Here is a 19,401-nt window from a genome sequence, read left to right as displayed (position 1 = left end):
AGTTGTAGTTTTGAAACAGATGGAGGTTTGTCCCCCCACGTAAATGTACACGGTACATTCACACGGGCGGGTTTACAGTAAGTTTCCTGCTTCAAGTATGAGCTGCGCCAAATTTTTCGCCGCAGCGCAAACTCCTAGCGGGAAACTCACTGTAAACCTCCGCCCGTGTGAATGTATCCTAAAAACACTACACTAACACATAATAAAGGGTAAAACACTATATATACACCCCCTTACACTGCCCCCCCCCACCCCCGAATAAAAATGAAAAACACATTGTACAGCAGTGTTTCCAAAACCGAGACTTCAACTGTTGCAAAACAACTTCCAGCATTTCCGGACAGCCACTGACTGTCCAGGCATGCTGGGAGTTTAGGAACAGCTGGAGGCACACTGTTTGGGAATCACTGGTGTAGAATACCCCTATGTCCACCCGTATGCAATCCCTAATTTAGTCCTCAAATGCGCATGGCACTCTCTCACTTCAGAGCCCTGTCGTATTTCAAAGAAACAGTTAAGTGCCACATATGGGGTATTTCCGTACTCGGGAGAAATTGCACTACAAATCTTCGGGGGCTTTTTCTCCTTTTACCCCTTATGAAAAGGAAAAGTTGGGGGCTACACAAGCCTGTTAGTGTAAAAAAAAAAATGTTATACTAACATGCTTCTGTTGCTCCATACTTTTTATTTTCACAAGAGGTAAAAGGAAAAAAAGACCCCCAAAATTTGTAACACAATTTCTCTTGAGTAAGTAAATACCCCATATGTGGGCGTAAAATGCTCTGCGGGCGCACAACAAGGCTCAGGAGTGAGAGAGCACTATGTACATTTGAGGCCTAAATTGGTGATTTGCACAGGGGTGGCTGATTTTACAGCGGTTCTGACATAAACGCAAAAAAATAAATACCCACATGTGACCCCATTTTGGAAACTACACCCCTCACGGAACGTAACAAGGGGTATAGTGAGCCTTAACACCCCAAAGGTGTTTGACTAATTTTCATTAAAGTTGGATGGGAAAATGAAAAAAAAAATCACTAAAATGCTGCTGTTACCCTAAATTTTTCATTTTCACAAGGGAAAATAGGAAAAAAAGCCCCCCAAAATTTAACCCCATTTCTTCTAAGTAAGAACATAGCCCATATGTGGATGTAAAGTGCTCTGCGGTTGCACTACAATGCTCAGAAGAGAGGGAGCACCATTGGGCTTTTGAAGAGCAAATTTGTCCGGAATTGAAGGCCACGTGTGTTTACAAAGCCCCCATAGTGTCAGAACAATGGACCCCCCCATGTGACCCCATTTTGGAAACTACACCCCCTCATATAATGTAATAAGGGGTACAGTGAGCATTTACGCCCCACAGGTGTCTGATAGATTTTTGGAACAGTGGTCCGTGAAAATGAAAAATGTAATTTTTCATTTGCTCAGCCCACTGTTCCAAAGATCTGTCAAACGCCAGTGGGGTGTAAATGCTCAATGCACCCCTTTCTGTGAGGGGGTAGTTTCCAAAATGGGGCCACAAGTGTGTGGGGGGGGTCCACTCTTCTGGCACCACGGGGGGCTTTGTAAACGCACATGGCCCCTGACTTCCATTCCAAACAAATGCTCTTTCCAAAAGCTCAATGGCGCTCCTCCTCTTCTGAGCATTGTAGTTTGCCCGCAGAGCACTTGACGTCCACACATGGGGTATTTCCATACTCAGAAGAAATGGGGTTACAAATTTTGGGGGTCATTTTCTCCTATTACCCCTTGTAAAAAGATGTAAAATTTGGGGAAAAACCTGCATTTTAGTGAAAAGATTTTTTTTTTTCCATTTACACATCCAACTTTAACAAAAAGTCGTGAAATATCTGTGAGGTGTTAAGGATCACTGTACCCCTAGTTACGTTCCTTGAGGGGTGTAGTTTCCAAAATAGTATGCCATGTTTTTTTTTTTTTTTGCTTTTCTGGTACCATAGGGGCTCCCTAAATGTGATTTGCCCCCAAAAACCATTTCAGAAAAACTCACTCTCCAAAAATCCCATTGTCGCTCCTTCCCTTCTGAGCCCTCTACTGCGCCCGCCGAACACTTGACATACACATATGAGGTATTTCCTTACTTGAGAGAAATTGGGTTACAAATTTTGAGAGGATCTTTCTCCTTTTACCCCTTGTAAAAATTCAAAAACTGGGACTACAAGAACATGCGAGTGTAAAAAATGAAGATTTTGAATGTCATTTTGAATACTTTGAGGGGTGAAGTTTTTATAATGGGGTCATTTGTGGGGTATTTCTAATAAGAAAGCCCTTCAAAATCACTTCAAACCTGAACTGGTCCATGAAAAATTCCGATTTTGAATTTTTTTTCACAAATTGGAAAATTGCTGCTGAAATTTTAAGCTCTCTGATGTCTTCCAAAAGTAAAAACATGTCAACTTTATGATGCAAACATAAATTAGACATATTGTATTTGTGAATCAAAATATAATTTATTTGGAATTTCTATTTTCCTTACTGCTAAGCAGAGAGCTTCAAAGTTCGAAAAAAAGCTAAATTTAACATTTTTTCATCAAATATTGTAATTTTTACCAAGAAATTATGCAAGTATTCGCAAAATTTTACCACTAACATAAAGTAGAATATGTATATAAAGAAAGTGGAGCTCACAATACACACAACACAAGGTTAACTGTGACCCTCTCACCCAAAAAGAGGGAAAAATATACAAAAAATGTAATCAAATATTCACAGTCCTCAGTGTTCTACCCACCAGGGGTATATGATGGAAATCAATGCAAGTGTAGTAAATATAGATGTAAAATGAGGGGAAAATGTATTTCTCTCCTAAATTCACAATGTATTCACATAAATACAAATTAAATTAAATATTTAAATATTTTTAAATTTTTCGCAGGGCCCTTGCGATTAAAGTAACCAAATAATATATAACCTAAAACACAGTCATAGAAAAATCATAGAATAATCATAGAATAACAATATATTTTCCAATAATGTGGGGTATCCACCTACAAGGGGAAAAGAATGTGTGTCCACCTGCAATGTAAACGTCCACCTGAAAGGTGATAATGTCCACCCAAATGCAGAAGGTCTTTAAAAGATAACTCCATTATGTAAAATGAAGCTTTATTTTGCAAAAATCTGTCCAGCCGTTCGTTCAGAATCACGGCCAAAAGTGCCTGTGACGTCATCAATATGGCCGCCACGTCCCATAATTCCCTGCGTTCGCTTCCTGTAAGAATTTCACCACCATCCTGCTCTTGCTCACTCCCATCTGTTTAATATGCACGCCCACAGTAAACACCCCTAAAGCTAACCACACCTAGCCAAGTCTCGTCACAACCCCTCGTGATTATAATCAGCCAATCAAGCTGTGCAGTAACATAGCCCCTCCCCCCACCATTGTTCTGTCCTGCGTTCCGTTCTGTTATGCCCTCTGTGCATTGCGCAGGGCTGCGGGAGAAGTCTCGGAGTTTGAGATTTTCTTGTTTACATTGCGCATGCGTCTGGGGAGAAACCCGATTGGCAGTGAGCAGTGAGCCATTGGACAGGGGATCAGGGAGAAGGAAAAAAAACGCTCAGCCAATGATGGCTGGGCAAATGTGAATATTCAATAGATGGGAGTGGCTGTATTGAGGGACGAGAGCCACAGATCAGCACCGCAGCATGCTGGGAAGAAGTTAAATTCGACCACAAGATGGCCGCCGCAATAGAAGTGAATAGGGGTCGAAAAACAGAGTTCACATGCCCCTATACTACCGCAGTACCGGAGAAAGCATGCAGGACAGTTAATGTAAGTCTATTGGAAAATTATATCACTTTTAATAATGGTGTGAATTTTTCATAATTTTGTTATCCTGGAGGTCTCCTTTAACAAATGGATCCACCTGTAAAATAATTTCAACTAGATTCCATATGGGTATAGAAAAATACAGTTCTATGGCTCAAGATGTCGGGATACACAGTTCCATATAGATAGCAACACGTATATGTGAGCATAAGCAATTCCCGCTAGTTTCCACACTTCCACTCGCTAATTAGATGGACAAAACACAAGTCTATAACGAAAAATGCTAACGACTTTGTCTGGCACTATGTGCCACTCACCGCTCCACGTCGGGGCTGCGGATCCTGCACCGGAGCTCCAACCAGCGATACTTGATTTTGTCAGGCAGCCACGCGCCTGCCGGCATCTCAGATGTTCCTTGTGGCTAAACGCTGGTGAGCTTCCAGTATCGGCGGTCAGCTGATTGCACGTCAGCTGACCGAGACTGGTCGTTCCGTCAGATGGAGATGACTTGTGATTAGCAGTGGTGGTCTACCAATGGCAACGGACCTTAGTGGTGGGATAATTCTGCTTTGCTATGATCCGGAACTCTGATGAGGCCGGTGCTGAAGGTGATTAACCCTTTTGCATCCAGGATAAATATCCAGTGTGGTAACGCACGGTGTGAATAAGGGTCATGAAACAAAACAATAGCTGCAACAGTCTTTTTCATCAAACGCGTTTCAGGGTATTGGAAATGAGATCAGAACCCCTTCCTCAGTGGTGTATAACATACACAGAAAAATAAAATTATGTAGATTGTGACGGACCGACCAGGGACCTCTCAGTGTCCCCCTCTTCCAAGAGCGACTTCTCCTTCCAGACAACAAGCCCCAGCATACCACAGGCAAGATCCCTAGGCTGAACTAGAGATTATTGCAACCTCGAACATAAGAATCAGGCAACACCAGTCTTCAAGTATAAAAATCAATCTCTCTTTATTCAGGGACAAGTGTCTCCTTTTATAGGAAGGAATATCACTGGGGTAAAGACAATACAGGTAACAGTAAGTCTGGGATATAATCCAATAAAGGTTAATTTGCTCTCCCTATATAGTGCTTTGTGCAAAATTAGTGCCTTGTGCAGAAGGTGGACCGTGTGTAGAATTAGTACCTTGTGCAGAATGTGTCATGAAAACAGAAAATAAAGGTATTTTAATAAGATATCCAACAAGGAGCTTTAAGTCACTGGACAACATTAACTGTGGGGCACAAACTGTGGAAATAGTGATGTCCTAAGGTCCATCAAAGTCCGTTCTTTCTAGTGAGAGGAAGCTAGTCCGAGTTCCTCTCAGTCACTCTTCCATAGTCCTCTGGAAGCTCAGGCAACAATAGGGAAGGGGTAAGGTGACTATAGGAAGCATCACATGCTCCCCCTAACAAAAACTGCCTCTGTACCAAAGGTTGAGAGGGAGTTAATGAGAGCATCGGAGCGATCGCTTGGTGGGAGAGAGATCAATCTGCAACTAATTGTATTTTTGCAACAGCTGTAGGCACTCTGATTGAAAAACACAGGTCTTTTGAATGGATGCAGCCAATTTATGTTTGAGTGGGTGGGGTGGCTGATGTGTGGGAGGGAGGAAATTATGGGATTTGTAGGCAAGGAAGGAAACTCAAACAGGAAATACCAGTTCACAAAAATCTAGCCACAGTGTTATGGTAATCTCACAACATAGTCATTTAGCCCTACCTAAGCATGTCCATTACTGTCTGGCAGGTAAGTACTAAAATCACCTTATGGCGGATAACCCCTTTAACCTCCCACTTTATCAGCCCTTGTGCCATATCTTTCCCCTCAATGATTCCCCCTGCCCCCCCTCCCCTCACGCCACACATTTGCCCCACTTACTGGCTTAAGCGCTCTGGATGGCTATGGTTCAGGCGGCGGCTTGAGTGTGGCATCAAAGACATCACTTATGAGTCCCGTCAGCCGCCACTGGTAATTGATTTAAAGTGGCCACAGCAACAGCTGCTTGTTTAAGATGACTTTAAAACCGTGACCAGCGGCGGCTGCCGGGACCAGACTAGGATTTATCAACGTATAACACGCAGGCAGGGTAATAGCTTAATATTTTATCTTAAAAAGTGTGTGTTATACTCCGATAAATGCGGGTAATAAAAATATATATTTGCCCAACTAAGGCTTCTTTCACACTGCCGTTGGGAGAGCCGGGCAGAATAGCGGGAGAAAAATTACTGCATGGGCCATCTTTTTCTCCCACTATTCTTAAGGGAGCCCAACGGCCCCCATAATCCCAGCGGCCCCCATAATAGTAAAAGGGAGCCGCCGGGACCCGTTGTTTGCTGTTGCTCCCAGTCATGAGAATGGGCATTAAAGTCAGGGGGGGGGAAAGAGAGACTTTGATGGCCGTTCTCAACGGAGAGCAACGGCAGTGTGTAATAGATTATAAAAATAATTGTTTGTTGAAGCACTAATTTATGCATTAATATTTATTAACTGTAACCAATATATATATATATATATATATATATATATATATATATACACACACACATTTTTTTTTATATTTACATTTTTATATTATATTAAAACATGACTGTCTAGCGCTACTGACATCAAAGAACTCTGGGTATCTGGAAATATTTCATGTAAATTGCATCCCATTAAAAATATTTTCAGCAAAGGTCACATAATATATATTTTATTTTACCATAAATCATAAATGTGTAATGACCATTATTTCTGACACTCAGAAGCGCTACTACTGACTGAACAATAGCTATAAATCTATTAAGCTTTGAAAGTACACTTTAAAAAAACAAAAACTATCAAGTGTGTGGGACTATCGATCTCTGGTAATATGCATATTGGTAATGATTTACACAGGTCACTTATGGTAAAAATTTGCTTGCTTCCAAGCGACTGTAATGATAATTGGACAGTGTAAATAAAAGAACAGACCCATGATAAAACATGGTTATTAGCAGCACTTAAAGGAGTATTCCAGCGCAAAATAATTTATGCACTATCCAAAGGATAAGGAATGAGTTATAGATCGCGGGGGGTCCGAGCGCTGGGGCCCCCCGGGATCTCCTGGACGGGGACGCGGCAGTCTGCACGAAGTGTAGTTTCGTCCCCAACAGAAAGCCGCGGCAGACACGCCCCCTCCATGTATCTATATGGGGTACATGGAGCGGGTGTGTCGGCCGTCGCATCATGCCCCCTTTCCCAGCGCTCAGACCCCCCGCGATCTATAACTTATCCCCTATACTTTGGATAGGGGATAAGTTTTATTGCACAACAGATCTCCTTTAATATGCGAATAAAAGTTGCAAAAAGGAGATTCAGTACCTTTCCACCTGATAATTTCTTAGCGCTTTCGAACAGTTCATCGATGTGTGATGTAAAGGACATAAAATCAGGTATGACAAATTTTCTTCGAAATGCTTGTGTTAGTAGCACAATGTTACTCTGAACACACCTAAGATAAAAAGAAATCAAAATGTTTATGTGAAAAGAAGTTTTTAGGAATATGAAAAAAAAGGTTATTATAAAAAGACCTTCATTTTGTGCTTATGCTCCATCTCGCCTGACATTTCACTCTTCAATTGATCAAGGGAGTTTACCCTCCCGAAACGCATTTTGCCATTCTATGTGATATTTTATTACATTTTTTTGTTATTTTTATTCAGTTTTCAATAAAGGAGCTATTGAAACCAAATACTCCTTGTATCCTGACCTTCTTGAGTGGAAGCACCGCTGCAATGTTTTTCTACAGTTTACTCTTCTCATATTGTTACGGACCTCTGCCAAGGTTCCTGTCCACACCACTGCTGGCTTGCACACCACCAAGCAACACTATCTGGATGTCACCACATGGATGTGGTTTTGTAGTTCCTGTATTCTTCCATGTTATGGAGCTTGGCTTTTGATATTTTTCTTGTTTCTATCTTGTGAGTTCATGATTTCTGATCCTTAGTGTTTTTAGTAAATGCACAGATCATAATGTACATGATGTGTTCACACCCCTACCCCTTAATTCCCTGGTTGAACTTGATGGACATATGTCTTTTTTCGACCGTACTAACTATGTAACTATGATTACTGATCTAGAGTGTTCTTTGTACATTACCATTGATCTATAGTGTCCTCTGTACTTTAACATTGATCTGTGTCCTCTGAAGTTGTATCTGTTTGTGTAGAGTGTTCTTTGTTCTGTGTCCAATGTGAACTGTGTTCTATATTTCCTTACCCATTTAGAGTTTTACATTCAGTTACTCTTTTCATCCCCTGCATCTCCTGGTTTTGTCTGCTGTATATTTATTCCATATCTAGTCTTGTTAATTTATTCATATCTGCCGTTTATCTTGATTCTGGTTTCTGAACTGTATGTCAGTATGCTAAATCCTGCTTTGTTAGTATTTTTATCCCGTCTGGTTTATCTTGTTGTTGGTTGTATTCCAGTTACGTTTCTGACCTGTCCCCGACTATGTACAGTATTGTTTATTATGTTGACATTGAAGCATTGCACTTTAGCACAGGAAGGGACCGGCGACCAGTTTTGATCAATCATTTAGGGGGGATGGGCAAGTAGGCAGAAAGAGTGTTTCTAGGGACAGCTTAGGGCTCACTTCTCCATGCCTTCCCACATTCATGACACTACACCCCTCAAGGAATGTAACAAATTGTACATTGAGCCCCACAGGTGGTTGACAAACTTTCTTTAAAGTAGGACGTGAAAAGGAAAAATGTGTGTTTTTTTTGCTGGTGTTACCACACATTTTTCATTTTCACAAGGGGTTACAGTGCCAGAACAGCAAAAAACAAAAAACAAACAAAAAAAAAAAAAACACATGGCACACTATTTGGAAAACTACACCCCTCAAGGAGCGTAATAATGGGTAGAGTGATCCTTAAAGGTGTATTCCAGAATATTTTTGACTATGCTACAGGGGCTGTTAAGTTAGTGTAGTTCATAATATAGTGTCTGTACCTGTATGTGATGGTGGTCTCACAATTCTTCTGTGAATACCGCCCCAATATTTATTTTTAACAGCAAACAAAATTACTCATGTCTCAGGATTTCCCAGGTTGCAGTGCATCGCGAACTGACATCACTAGTCAGGTGATCAGAGGGAGCCAGTCCTGCTTCAATTTGGCAACTGCTGTAGGCCCTCTGGTTGGAAAACAGTATGTTTCAATGGGTGGGGTGGCTGATGTATGGGAGGAAGGAAAGGGACCTCAAACTTTCAAGCATGGAACTGTCGGATGTGTAGTTTAGAGAACAAACTCCAAGGGGAAATACCCAGTTCTGGCAGGTAAGTACTAAAATCACCTTATGGTGGAAAACCCCTTTAAAACCCCACAGGTAATTGACGAACTTTCTTTAAAGTGGGATGTGAAAATGAAAAACAAAAATTCTGTTGTTACCCCACATTTTTCATGTTAACAAGGGGTAATCGAAGAAAAAGACCACCAAAATTTGTAACAACATTTCTTCTGATTATGGTAATACCCCATATGTGGATGTAAAGTTCTCTGCGGGCACACTACAGGGCTCAGAAAAGAATGAGCGCCATTGGGCAGATTTTTGGAACAGTGGGCTGTGCATATGAAAAATTTAATTTTTAATTTTCTTGAACCACTGTTCCAAAAAATCTGTCAGACACCTGTGGGGTGTACTTTCTAAAATGGGGTCACATGTTATTTTTTTTCCTGCGTTTATGTCAGAACTGCTGCAACTATCAGCCACCCATGTGCAAATCACCAATTTAGGCCTCAAATGAACATGGCACTCTCTCACTCCTGAGCCCTGTTGTGCGCCCGCAGAGCCCTTTACCTCCACATAAGGGGTATTTCCGTACTCAGGAGAAATTGGGTTAAAATTTTGGGGGTCTTTTTCTCCTTTTACCTCTTGTGAAAATAAAAAGTATGGGGCCACACCAGCATATCAGTGTAAATATTTTTATTTTTTGAAACTAATATGCTGGTGTAGCCCTTAACTTTTCCTTTTCATAAGGGGTAAAAGGAGAAAAAGCCGAAAGAGTACAAAAATACTTCATATGTGGCACTAAACTGTTGCCTTGAAATACCACAGGGCCCTGGTGCGAAAGCGCGCCATTAGCATTTGGAGCCTAAATTAGATTTGTATTGGGGAGGACCTGGATGCAAACATGGTGCTTAGCTCTGTCACCAAAAATACCCTACAGCAGTGTTTTCCAAACAGGGTGCCTCCAGCTGTTGCAAAATTCCCAGCATGCCTGGACAGTCAATGGCTGCCCAGCAATACTGGGATTTGCTGTTTTGCAACAGCTGGAGGCTCCGTTTTGGAAACAGTGCCGTACAAGACGTTTTTAATTTTAATGGGTGGGGGGGGGGTTGTAGGTGTAATGTAGTGTAGAATTTTTAGGGTACATTCACATGGGGATTTGAACTGCGGTGGAAAATTTGCCACAGCTCAAACTTGCATTGGGATACTCACTGTAAACCCCCGCAAACCTCCAGCTGTTGCAAAACTACAATTTCCAGCATGCACTGACAGACCGTGCATGCTTACAGTTGTGCTTTTGCCATAGCTGAAGGCACACTGTTTGTGAAACACTGAGTTAAGGTCTATAACCTAACTCTGGTGTGCCTCCAGCTGTTGAAAAACTACAACTCCCAGCATGCACAAACAGCCAAAGGGCATTCTGGTAGTTGTGGTTGTGCTTTCAGCTGTTGCTTAACTACAACTCCCAGCATACCCTTTGGCTGTGCATGCTGAGAGTTGTACTAATACAACAGCAGGCCTCACCTCCTGCTGTATCCTTCCATCTCTGCCACTGCTGCCGCCTCCACTGCTGGCTTAAGGGACCCCCGCTGCACTCTGGACAGGTAAGGGACCCCAGCCTGCCCAGATCACCAAGCAGCAGGATACATGCAGCCTCACTCCTGCTGGGCATGGGTAATTGGTGCTGTCAGCACCAATCACCCTTTTTTTCCGGGTCATTGGAGACCCGATTGGTCAGGACCCCCCACCCCCAGGCATTGTTAGGGGATGCCTGCTGAATGTACAGGTATGCCCTCGGTCCTTAAGTCCCAGGACGTAAGGGCGTACCTGTACGCCCTTTGTCCTTGAGGGGTTAAAGTTTTATCTGAAAGATGCATGGAATAGGTGATAAACATACAATCTTCACACTGGAAGCCTCAGAAGGCATTTAAATGGTGGGGGTCACTGTGGCTCTTTTCAGTCTATAGCAGTGATGTAGACATCTAAGTACAGTGCTTGGCAGTTTTCATCATGCCTACTGACAATTAATGAAGTGAGGGCTTAGGCTCTAACCCCATTATTAGGATTTATTGTCCTTTTGATCAGGTTGTGGTCTGGGGGACCTCTGTTAGTAATCATTGTGGAGTCCAGCTCTAGATGATGGAATGGAAGCACATGGCAGTACATGCCTTAACTAGTTCGTAGATAAGTAAGGTGTCTACCCACCTAGATAATAAAGACTCCCAAAAAAATAAACAGGTATAAGACGGGGGAGAAGTGTAATACAACTTAACTTTTAATAAATGGTGTTAAGAAACCCATATATAAAGTGAATAATGTACTCACAGAGGATACAGATGATGATCCCCTGGTCAATATAGATGCTGATAGAGTGCCTCATGCCTCCCATAAATTGGACCTCACATGGGTCATGTATACATTACATAAACTTCACTGTAGTGGCAACAGATCATGGAATCTTTCCTGCAGGCATTTTGTATCTAGTGTAGTCCTGCAAGGAACAGCATAGAGTCGGCACTGCCTCTTCCTATCCAAGCACATCTGGGATCCAGAGCAGTACACAGTCAGTCCAGTTGTTACATTGGATGGTGCTCTATCTTGAAAGTAAAAGCATGTGTAGGTACCAAAATCCAAAGAATGAGATGCCTCTTTTCCAAATGGTAAGCTGGTCTTTATTAGGATAACATCCGGTTACAGACAACACATGGCCGACGGGCCGTTTCTCGCTACACAGGGCGCTTAGTCGTGACCTCTGACGTTTGCCTTAACCCCTCCCTTATATACAAAAACTTTATTAGTACAACACCTTTAAAAACAACTTGATATATGAAGCATAATACACCATAAAAACTGTAATTGGGGTTACTTACACATACTGATAATTCAGGTGGTAAGTAATTTCTATATTGCCGCATATCTTCATTAAAGCGAAACACTAATCTTTCCCGAGCGTTGCTATACGCCACTCAGTAAGAGAAAGCTTTAATCATGCACCAGCTGTTAATGAGCAAAGACGCTCAGGTCTCCCCGCTCGTTCAGACGGAGCGGTCACAGTGCATCTGTCCTAAGTATTAATTCTGTTTCCTTCTGCAATAATCGCCTGTGCCTATCCCCTCAATCTGCTTGTATCTTTACAACTGCAAGTCCTAGGAAACATAAATCTTCTTTTTTATTGTTATGGACGATCTTCTTATGTTCAATCATGCGCGGACATCCCTGTCCTGTTTGTAAGGATCTGATGTTACATAGTTACATAGTTACATAATTACATAGTTAGTACGGTCGAAAAAAGACATATGTCCATCAAGTTCAACCAGGGAATTAAGGGGTAGGGGTGTGGCGCAATATTGGGGAAGGGATGAGATTTTATATTTCTTCATAAGCATTAATCTTATTTTGTTCCAGGAATGTATCTAATCCTGTTTTAAAGCTAATTGTTCCTGCTGTGACCAGTTCCTGAGGTAGACCGTTCCATAAATTCACAGTCCTCACGGTAAAGAAGGCGTGTCGCCCCTTGAGACTAAACTTTTTCTTCTCCAGACGGAGGGAGTGCCCCCTCGTCCTTTGGGGGGGTTTAACCTGGAACAGTTTTTCTCCATATTTTTTGTATGGGCCATTAATATACTTATATACGTTTATCATATCCCCCCTTAAACGTCTCTTCCCAAGACTAAACAATTGTAACTCCTTTAATCGCTCCTCATAGCTAAGATGTTCCATGCCCCATATTAGGTTAGTCGCACGTCTCTGCACCCTTTCCAACTCCGCAGTGTCCCTTTTATGGACAGGTGCCCAAAACTGAACAGCATATTCCAGGTAAGGCCGTACCAATGATTTATAAAGGGGGAGTATTATGTCCCTGTCCCTTGAGTCCATGCCTCTTTTGATACATGACAATATCCTGCCGGCTTTGGAAGCAGCAGCCTGACATTGCATGCTATTCTGTAGTCTGTGATCTACAAGTACACCCAGATCCTTCTCTACCAGTGACTCTGCCAGTTTAATCCCCCCTAAGACATACGATGCATGCAGGTTATTAGTACCCAGATGCATAACTTTACATTTATCCACATTGAACCTCATTTGCCAAGTGGATGCCCAGACACTTAGTCTATCCAAGTCATCTTGTAACTTATGCACATCCTCTATAGACTGTACTGTGCTACAAAGCTTGGTGTCATCTGCAAAGATAGAAACAGAGCTGTTAATACCATCCTCTATATCATTGATAAATAAATTAAACAACAGCGGTCCCAGTACTGAACCTTGGGGTACACGACTAATAACCGGGGACCAATCAGAGTACGAATCATTGACCACCACTCTCTGGGTACGATCCATGAGCCAGTGTTCAATCCAGTTGCAAACTAAAATTTCCAAACCCAAAGACCTTAACTTACCTGTCAGACGTCTATGAGGGACAGAACGCTTTAGCAAAATCCAGAAACACTATATCCACAGCCATTCCTCTGTCAAGGCTTCTACTCACCTCTTCATAAAAGCAAATTAGATTTGGTTTTTATTAAGCTCCTTGTACTGTTTAAATGTTATAGCTGACCCATCAGATTTGTATTTTTTGAAGGCTATTTTTTTGTTGTTTATTGCTCTTTTAACATCATGTGTCAGCCATGTAGGATTTAGTTTTAATTGTTTATATTTGTTCCCCTTTGGTATATATTTAGCTGTATAGTTATTTAGAGTTGATTTAAAGATGTCCCATTTACCTTCTGTATCAGTATTTGACAACACCTCCCCCCAGTCTATGTCCTGTAGTGCAGCCCTCAGCCCAGGGAAATTTGCCTTTTTAAAGTTATATGTTTTTGCCTTCCCCGCCTGTCTTTGTTTTCTACATTTTAAGTCAAAAGTAACTATATTGTGGTCGCTATTACCAAGGTTTTCCCGCACAGTTACATTACCAACCAGCTCTGCGTTGTTGGAAATGATCAGATCCAACAATCAGGGATGTGGAAATCCTATAGCCCGACGCCCGGGACAAGTAGTTTTGGGCGCCGTGCAGGTGAAATGTTTATAGATTTAGCCCTGTATCGGGCTAGCAGGGACAGACCGACTTCCCCCTTATTTTTCTTTAATGCCGGTGTGAGGCGCAGGAGCCGATGGAAGTCTCCACCTCACACCGGCAATCAGGGTGTATGGAGGGGGCGGCGGCCTCCAGCTGACTGCAGAGACCCCTTATCTCCCCTCCCGGAGGATGCAGCTCTACACAAGAAGACACAGCAGGGGGAGAGAGAGGATGTTGACAGCTCCGTGCACAGCTCCATCCCCCGCACACAGCTCCCCCCTCCCCTCCCCTGCTCTGTCTAGACAGGACCTAATCCACCACGGGGAGGTTGCTTGTTTGCACGGGGAAAACACAGAGCAGGGGGGGAGGGGGAGGACGGAAATTTCACCTCACACCGGCCAGGACTACAGCTCAGATGTCCACTCATGGCGGCTCAGGTGAGCAGGCCGAGAATGCAGGCGGCGGCAGGAAGGGTGGTTGTAAATGTATGGTGTGAGTGCATGTGTGATGTGTATGTAATGTATGATGGGGGAGGATGGTGTATATCAGTGTTTCCCAACCAGGGTGCCTCCAGCTGTTGCAAAACTACAACTCCCTGCATGCCCTGGGCATGCTGGGAGTTGTAGTTTTGCAACAGCTGGAGGCACCCTGGTTGGGAAACACTGGTGGATATGTATGGTGTGAGTGTATGTGTGTATGATGTCTATGTGTGATGTGTATGTAATGTATGATGTGTGTATAATGTCTAAGTGTGATGTGTATGTAATGTATGATGTGTGTATGATGTCTATGTGTGATGTGTATGTAATGTATGATGTGTGTATGATGTCTATGTGTGATGTGTATGTATGTGATGTATGATGTGGGGTGGGCAGCGGCAGGTGTATGTATGATGTGTGCATATGTATGGTGTGAGTGTATGTGTGTATGTAATGTATGATGTGGGGGGGGCAGTGGCAGGTGTGTGTATGTATATGGGGGCAGTGGCTGGTGCATGTATGATATGTGTATGCATAAATGTTTTGTATAGGAGCAGACGGGCATTAGGGCAGTTGTGCCATCTAATTTTATTTATTTTTAGTGGCACCCGCACTAAATTGCACCCCCAGAATCCCACCCTTCATACTCACCCGCCAACCAAGAGCCCCACGGATGCACACAAACACACCCGAACCAAAACTACAACTCCCAGAATGTTGCACCATAACCTAATCTGTAGAACTATAAAGTGTAACATGCTGGGAGTTGTAGTTTTGGTTCGGGTCAGCTGCAGAGCTATAGGCTGCATCAGGGCATGCTGGGAGTTGTAGTTACTAACTGTAATTCCCAGTATTCCTTGACACAGACTATGGCTCTGCAGCTGACACGAACCAAAACTACAACTCCCAGCATGTTACACAATAACCTTAACTGGACTACTATACAGTGCAACATGCTGCAACACCCACACAACCATAGGCTGTATCAGGGCATGCTGGGAGTTGTAGTTATCTACTAACTAAATGCAACTTCCAGCATTTTCTGACACAAAATGCACCACATAAACTGGAGAAGCAGAACCCCCCCCCCCCCCCCCAGTAACATAAGTTCCTATTGAGACTGAAAAAAAGTGATTAAAATATTTTAAAAAGTGCGTATACATGTGAATAAGCCCCTTTCCTAATAAAAGTTTCCAATTTTCTTTAAATAAAAATAATGTACAAAAATAAACATAAGTGGTATCGCTGCATGTAGAAATGTCCAGACTATTAAAATATGATGTTAATTAAACTGTACGGGGAACGGTGGAAATGTAAAAAATAGTCCAGAATTGTTCATTTTTGGTCACTTCATATGAGAAATTTTTTATAAGGTGATCAAAAAGTTATATCTAGACTTTCCTGGGCTTACCTCGGGTGTAAGAGGATCTACAGCTCTCCCCTGCTAATAGCCTGACATACTGTGATCACCGTGGCCGCAATTAAACCATTAGATCACCGCTGTCGGCAGTGTCTAAAGGATCTTATATCCATCCCTGGTGGTCTAGTGGGGGGGATCAGACTATTTTGGTGAAAATTATTTTATCTGCCAGGACAAGTGGATTTTCTTGAGGGACAAGTAGATTGTGTTCCGCTTTAGTCCCTTGGACAAGTAGTTTTTTTTTAAATTTCCACACCCCTGAACAAGGCATCACTTCTTGTTGGGTCCTCCACAAACTGGCCCATAAAATTATCCTGCAATAAATTTAGGAATTGTCGCCCCTTTGTAGTTTTAGCCAACCCCGGACCCCAATCTATATCTGGATAGTTAAAATCTCCCATTATTACCACTGTACCTGCCCGGGCGGCCCGCTCTATTTGTTTATGAAGCCGAACTTCTATCTCTTCAGTGATATTAGGGGGTCTGTAGATTACACCAAATATTATTTTTTCAGTATTTCCCTCCTTTTGTAATTCTACCCACAATGATTCCACATCCTCAGAATCATCACACACTATGGCATCGTTCACACTGACTTTCATACCACTTCTTACATACAGACAGACTCCACCACCTTTTCTGTTCATTCTATCCTTGCGAAACAATGTAAACCCCTGCAGATTGACAGCCCAGTCATGGGAGGAGTCCAGCCATGTCTCAGTGACCCCAACTATATCAATATGTTCCTCCAGTATCAAGGCCTCAAGCTGCCCCATTTTATTTGCTAGGCTTCTGGCATTTGTGAACATACACTTTACATTTCCATCCTTTATGTTATTGGGGTTAATGGGATTCAAGGGTGTAAGTTTTATTTTCCTATGAAGCTTATTCCTATTAACTATTCTAACCCCTCCCTCCGCTCCACCCCCAGGTACATTTATAATTCCCACCTCTCTATCTACACTATCTTCCCCCTCTTTGCTGTAGGTTCCCTCCCCCCAAGTCCCTAGTTTAAACACTCCTCCACCCTTCTAGCCATCTTCTCCCCAAGCAAAGCTGCACCCTCCCCATTGAGGTGCAGCCCGTCCCTACGGTAGAGCCGGTAACCGACAGCGAAGTCAGCCCAGTTCTCCATGAACCCAAACCCTTCCTTCCTACACCAACTTCTGAGCCACTTGTTTACCTCCCTGATCTCCCGCTGCCTCTCTGGTGGGGCTCGTGGTACTGGTAGTGTTTCAGAAAATACTACCTTGGAGGTCCTTGCCTTAAGCTTGCGGCCTAAGTCCCTGAAATCATTTTTAAGGACACTCCACCTACCTCTTACTTTGTCATTGGTGCCAATATGTACCATGACTGCTGGGTCCTCTCCAGCCCCGCCCAACAACCTGTCAACCCGATCCGCGATGTGCCGAACTTGTGCGCCAGGCAGACAACACACTGTTCGGCGATCTCGGTCTTTGTGACAGATTATTGCCTAATAATTGAGTCCCCCACCACTAGTACCTGTCTGGCCTGCCCTGTACTCCTCCCTCCCTCCTTACTGGAGCAGACACCCCCCTGGCGGTCAGAGGCGGTATCCTGCTGCAGTTCTGCTAGCTCTGTAATGGCATCCCCCTCATCTGCCAAGCGGGCAAACTTGTTGGGGTGTTCCAGTTCAGGACTAGCCTCCCTGACACTTTTTCCCCTATCCCTCTTTCTAACTGTAACCCAGCTAACTGCCTGACTGTCCTGCAACTCCGTCCCACTGTCCTCCCCCACCTCTATTCCCGAGAGTGCCTGCTCAGTGAGCAGGAGACTCCTCTCCATGTTGTTAATGCTTCTCATTGTTGCCAGTCGCCCCTCTAGATGCAGGATCTGGGCTTCCAAACGGACAACTAGCACACATCTCGCACAACAATATGCACCCTCAAACTGTTGTTCAAGGATTGCATACATTGAACAGGATGTACATTGGACTGCACTTTCCAACATGGAGGCCATCTAGTTATGGGGATTTCACAAATGTATATGAAAAAACAGACAGTCAAAATTACACTTAAAATTTTTTGTAGACCTTGTGGGTTCAAAAATTAAAACTCACAGCGATCTCAACCTCCTGCTTTCAAACTCCACGATGTGTTCGTGGATGCGCATATGCACAGGTCTTATAAATATTTATATTATGCATACCCAGGCAAACTTGCTTTACATCAGAAACATAATTACATAAATTGCATTGACCGCACTTGTGATTTCCCTGAGGAAGTTGTTTTTCTATCCAATTCTCTTGGTGTTTTTTTAATTGCCCCTTACCCATGATATCCTGTATTTTTTTGGTTCTGCAGAACGAAATTAATGGTTTGCCTATATTTTCATACTGAGAACATCATCGTTCTGTAACAAGTGCCAATTTTTATGTATGGCAGTTTTTATAGTTTGTTCCATAGAGCCAAAAGCAAACGAGAAAAAAAAATTGTGCTGTTAGATACTTGTGCTATTAGTTTCGTTTGTTTCTAGTTCAGATGATGCGATTTTCCTTCATTTTTTCCTTTTTTTCCCCAAGAGTAACTGATTATGGGGGATCGCCCTTGCTTTTTCCAACGCATTATTTACTTACTTTTCTGGGTAACCTCTACGTCTTAATCTTGTTTGATTGCAAGAATTAATCCTCCGCAATCGGATAAACTGTCCAAAGGGTAATGAATGCTTGACATGTCGAGGATGATAGCTCTCATATTGCAGCAAGCTATTTGCCACCGTGGGCTTACGGTAACCTTCTATCTCCAAGGTGTTATTATGGAGTACTAGTTTAGTGTCTAAAAATTCAATTTCCTCACCACCTATTTATTTGTATATACCATATTATAAGTATTGTTGTTCATATACCTTATAAATTAAGAGAATTGTTCCTTATTCCCAGACCATATTACTAGAATATCATCTACATAGCCAGTGTACAACGCTATGTAGCGTACAAATGGATAATTTCCCGAATAGATACATTTTTCCTCAAGAACCCCCAAATATATGTTTGCGAAAACTGGGGCCACAGGGGTCCCCATCGCAGTTCCACCTGACTGGGTATACCACTGACTGTTAAACTGAAATGCGTTGTGGCTCAATACATTTAAGGGGTTAAGACAAACATCAGAAGTCACAACTAAGCGCCCTGTGTGTCGAGAAAAGGCCCGGCGGCCATGTGTTGTCTGTAACGGGATTTTATCCTAATAAAGACCAGCTTACCATTTGGAAGAGTGCCATCTCATTCTTTGGATTTTGGTATTATGTATCTAGTGCCTCATGTCTCCAAGGCACAATACACTAGGTTTCAAATGACTGTAAGAAACCATCTATGGTCCGATGCTGCTGCAGTCTGTTATGTAGACAGCTTTATCTTTATCATTAACATCAAACTTTATAGTTTCCTACCAGTGGCAGCTTTTGACTGGA

General features: G+C 42.7%; 1 protein-coding gene across 3 annotated transcripts in view; it reads right to left on the bottom strand.

Annotated features, from left to right (window-relative positions):
* LOC130284872 (glutaminase kidney isoform, mitochondrial-like) overlaps positions 1–19,401 on the bottom strand; it is a 1,293,621-nt gene that overhangs the window by 1,065,237 nt on the left and 208,983 nt on the right. For all 3 annotated transcript variants that reach the window (XM_056535756.1, XM_056535754.1, XM_056535755.1), the window contains exon 4: positions 7,136–7,265. In XM_056535756.1, coding sequence (XP_056391731.1) covers positions 7,136–7,265 — 130 coding nt within the window. The remainder of the gene's footprint in view (positions 1–7,135; positions 7,266–19,401) is intronic.

The sequence above is a fragment of the Hyla sarda genome, chromosome 8 (genome assembly GCF_029499605.1).
Source record: "Hyla sarda isolate aHylSar1 chromosome 8, aHylSar1.hap1, whole genome shotgun sequence".
NCBI classification, from domain to species: domain Eukaryota; kingdom Metazoa; phylum Chordata; class Amphibia; order Anura; family Hylidae; genus Hyla; species Hyla sarda.
Note: the sequence above shows the minus strand (reverse complement) of the source record. Positions and strands in the feature narration are given on the sequence as shown.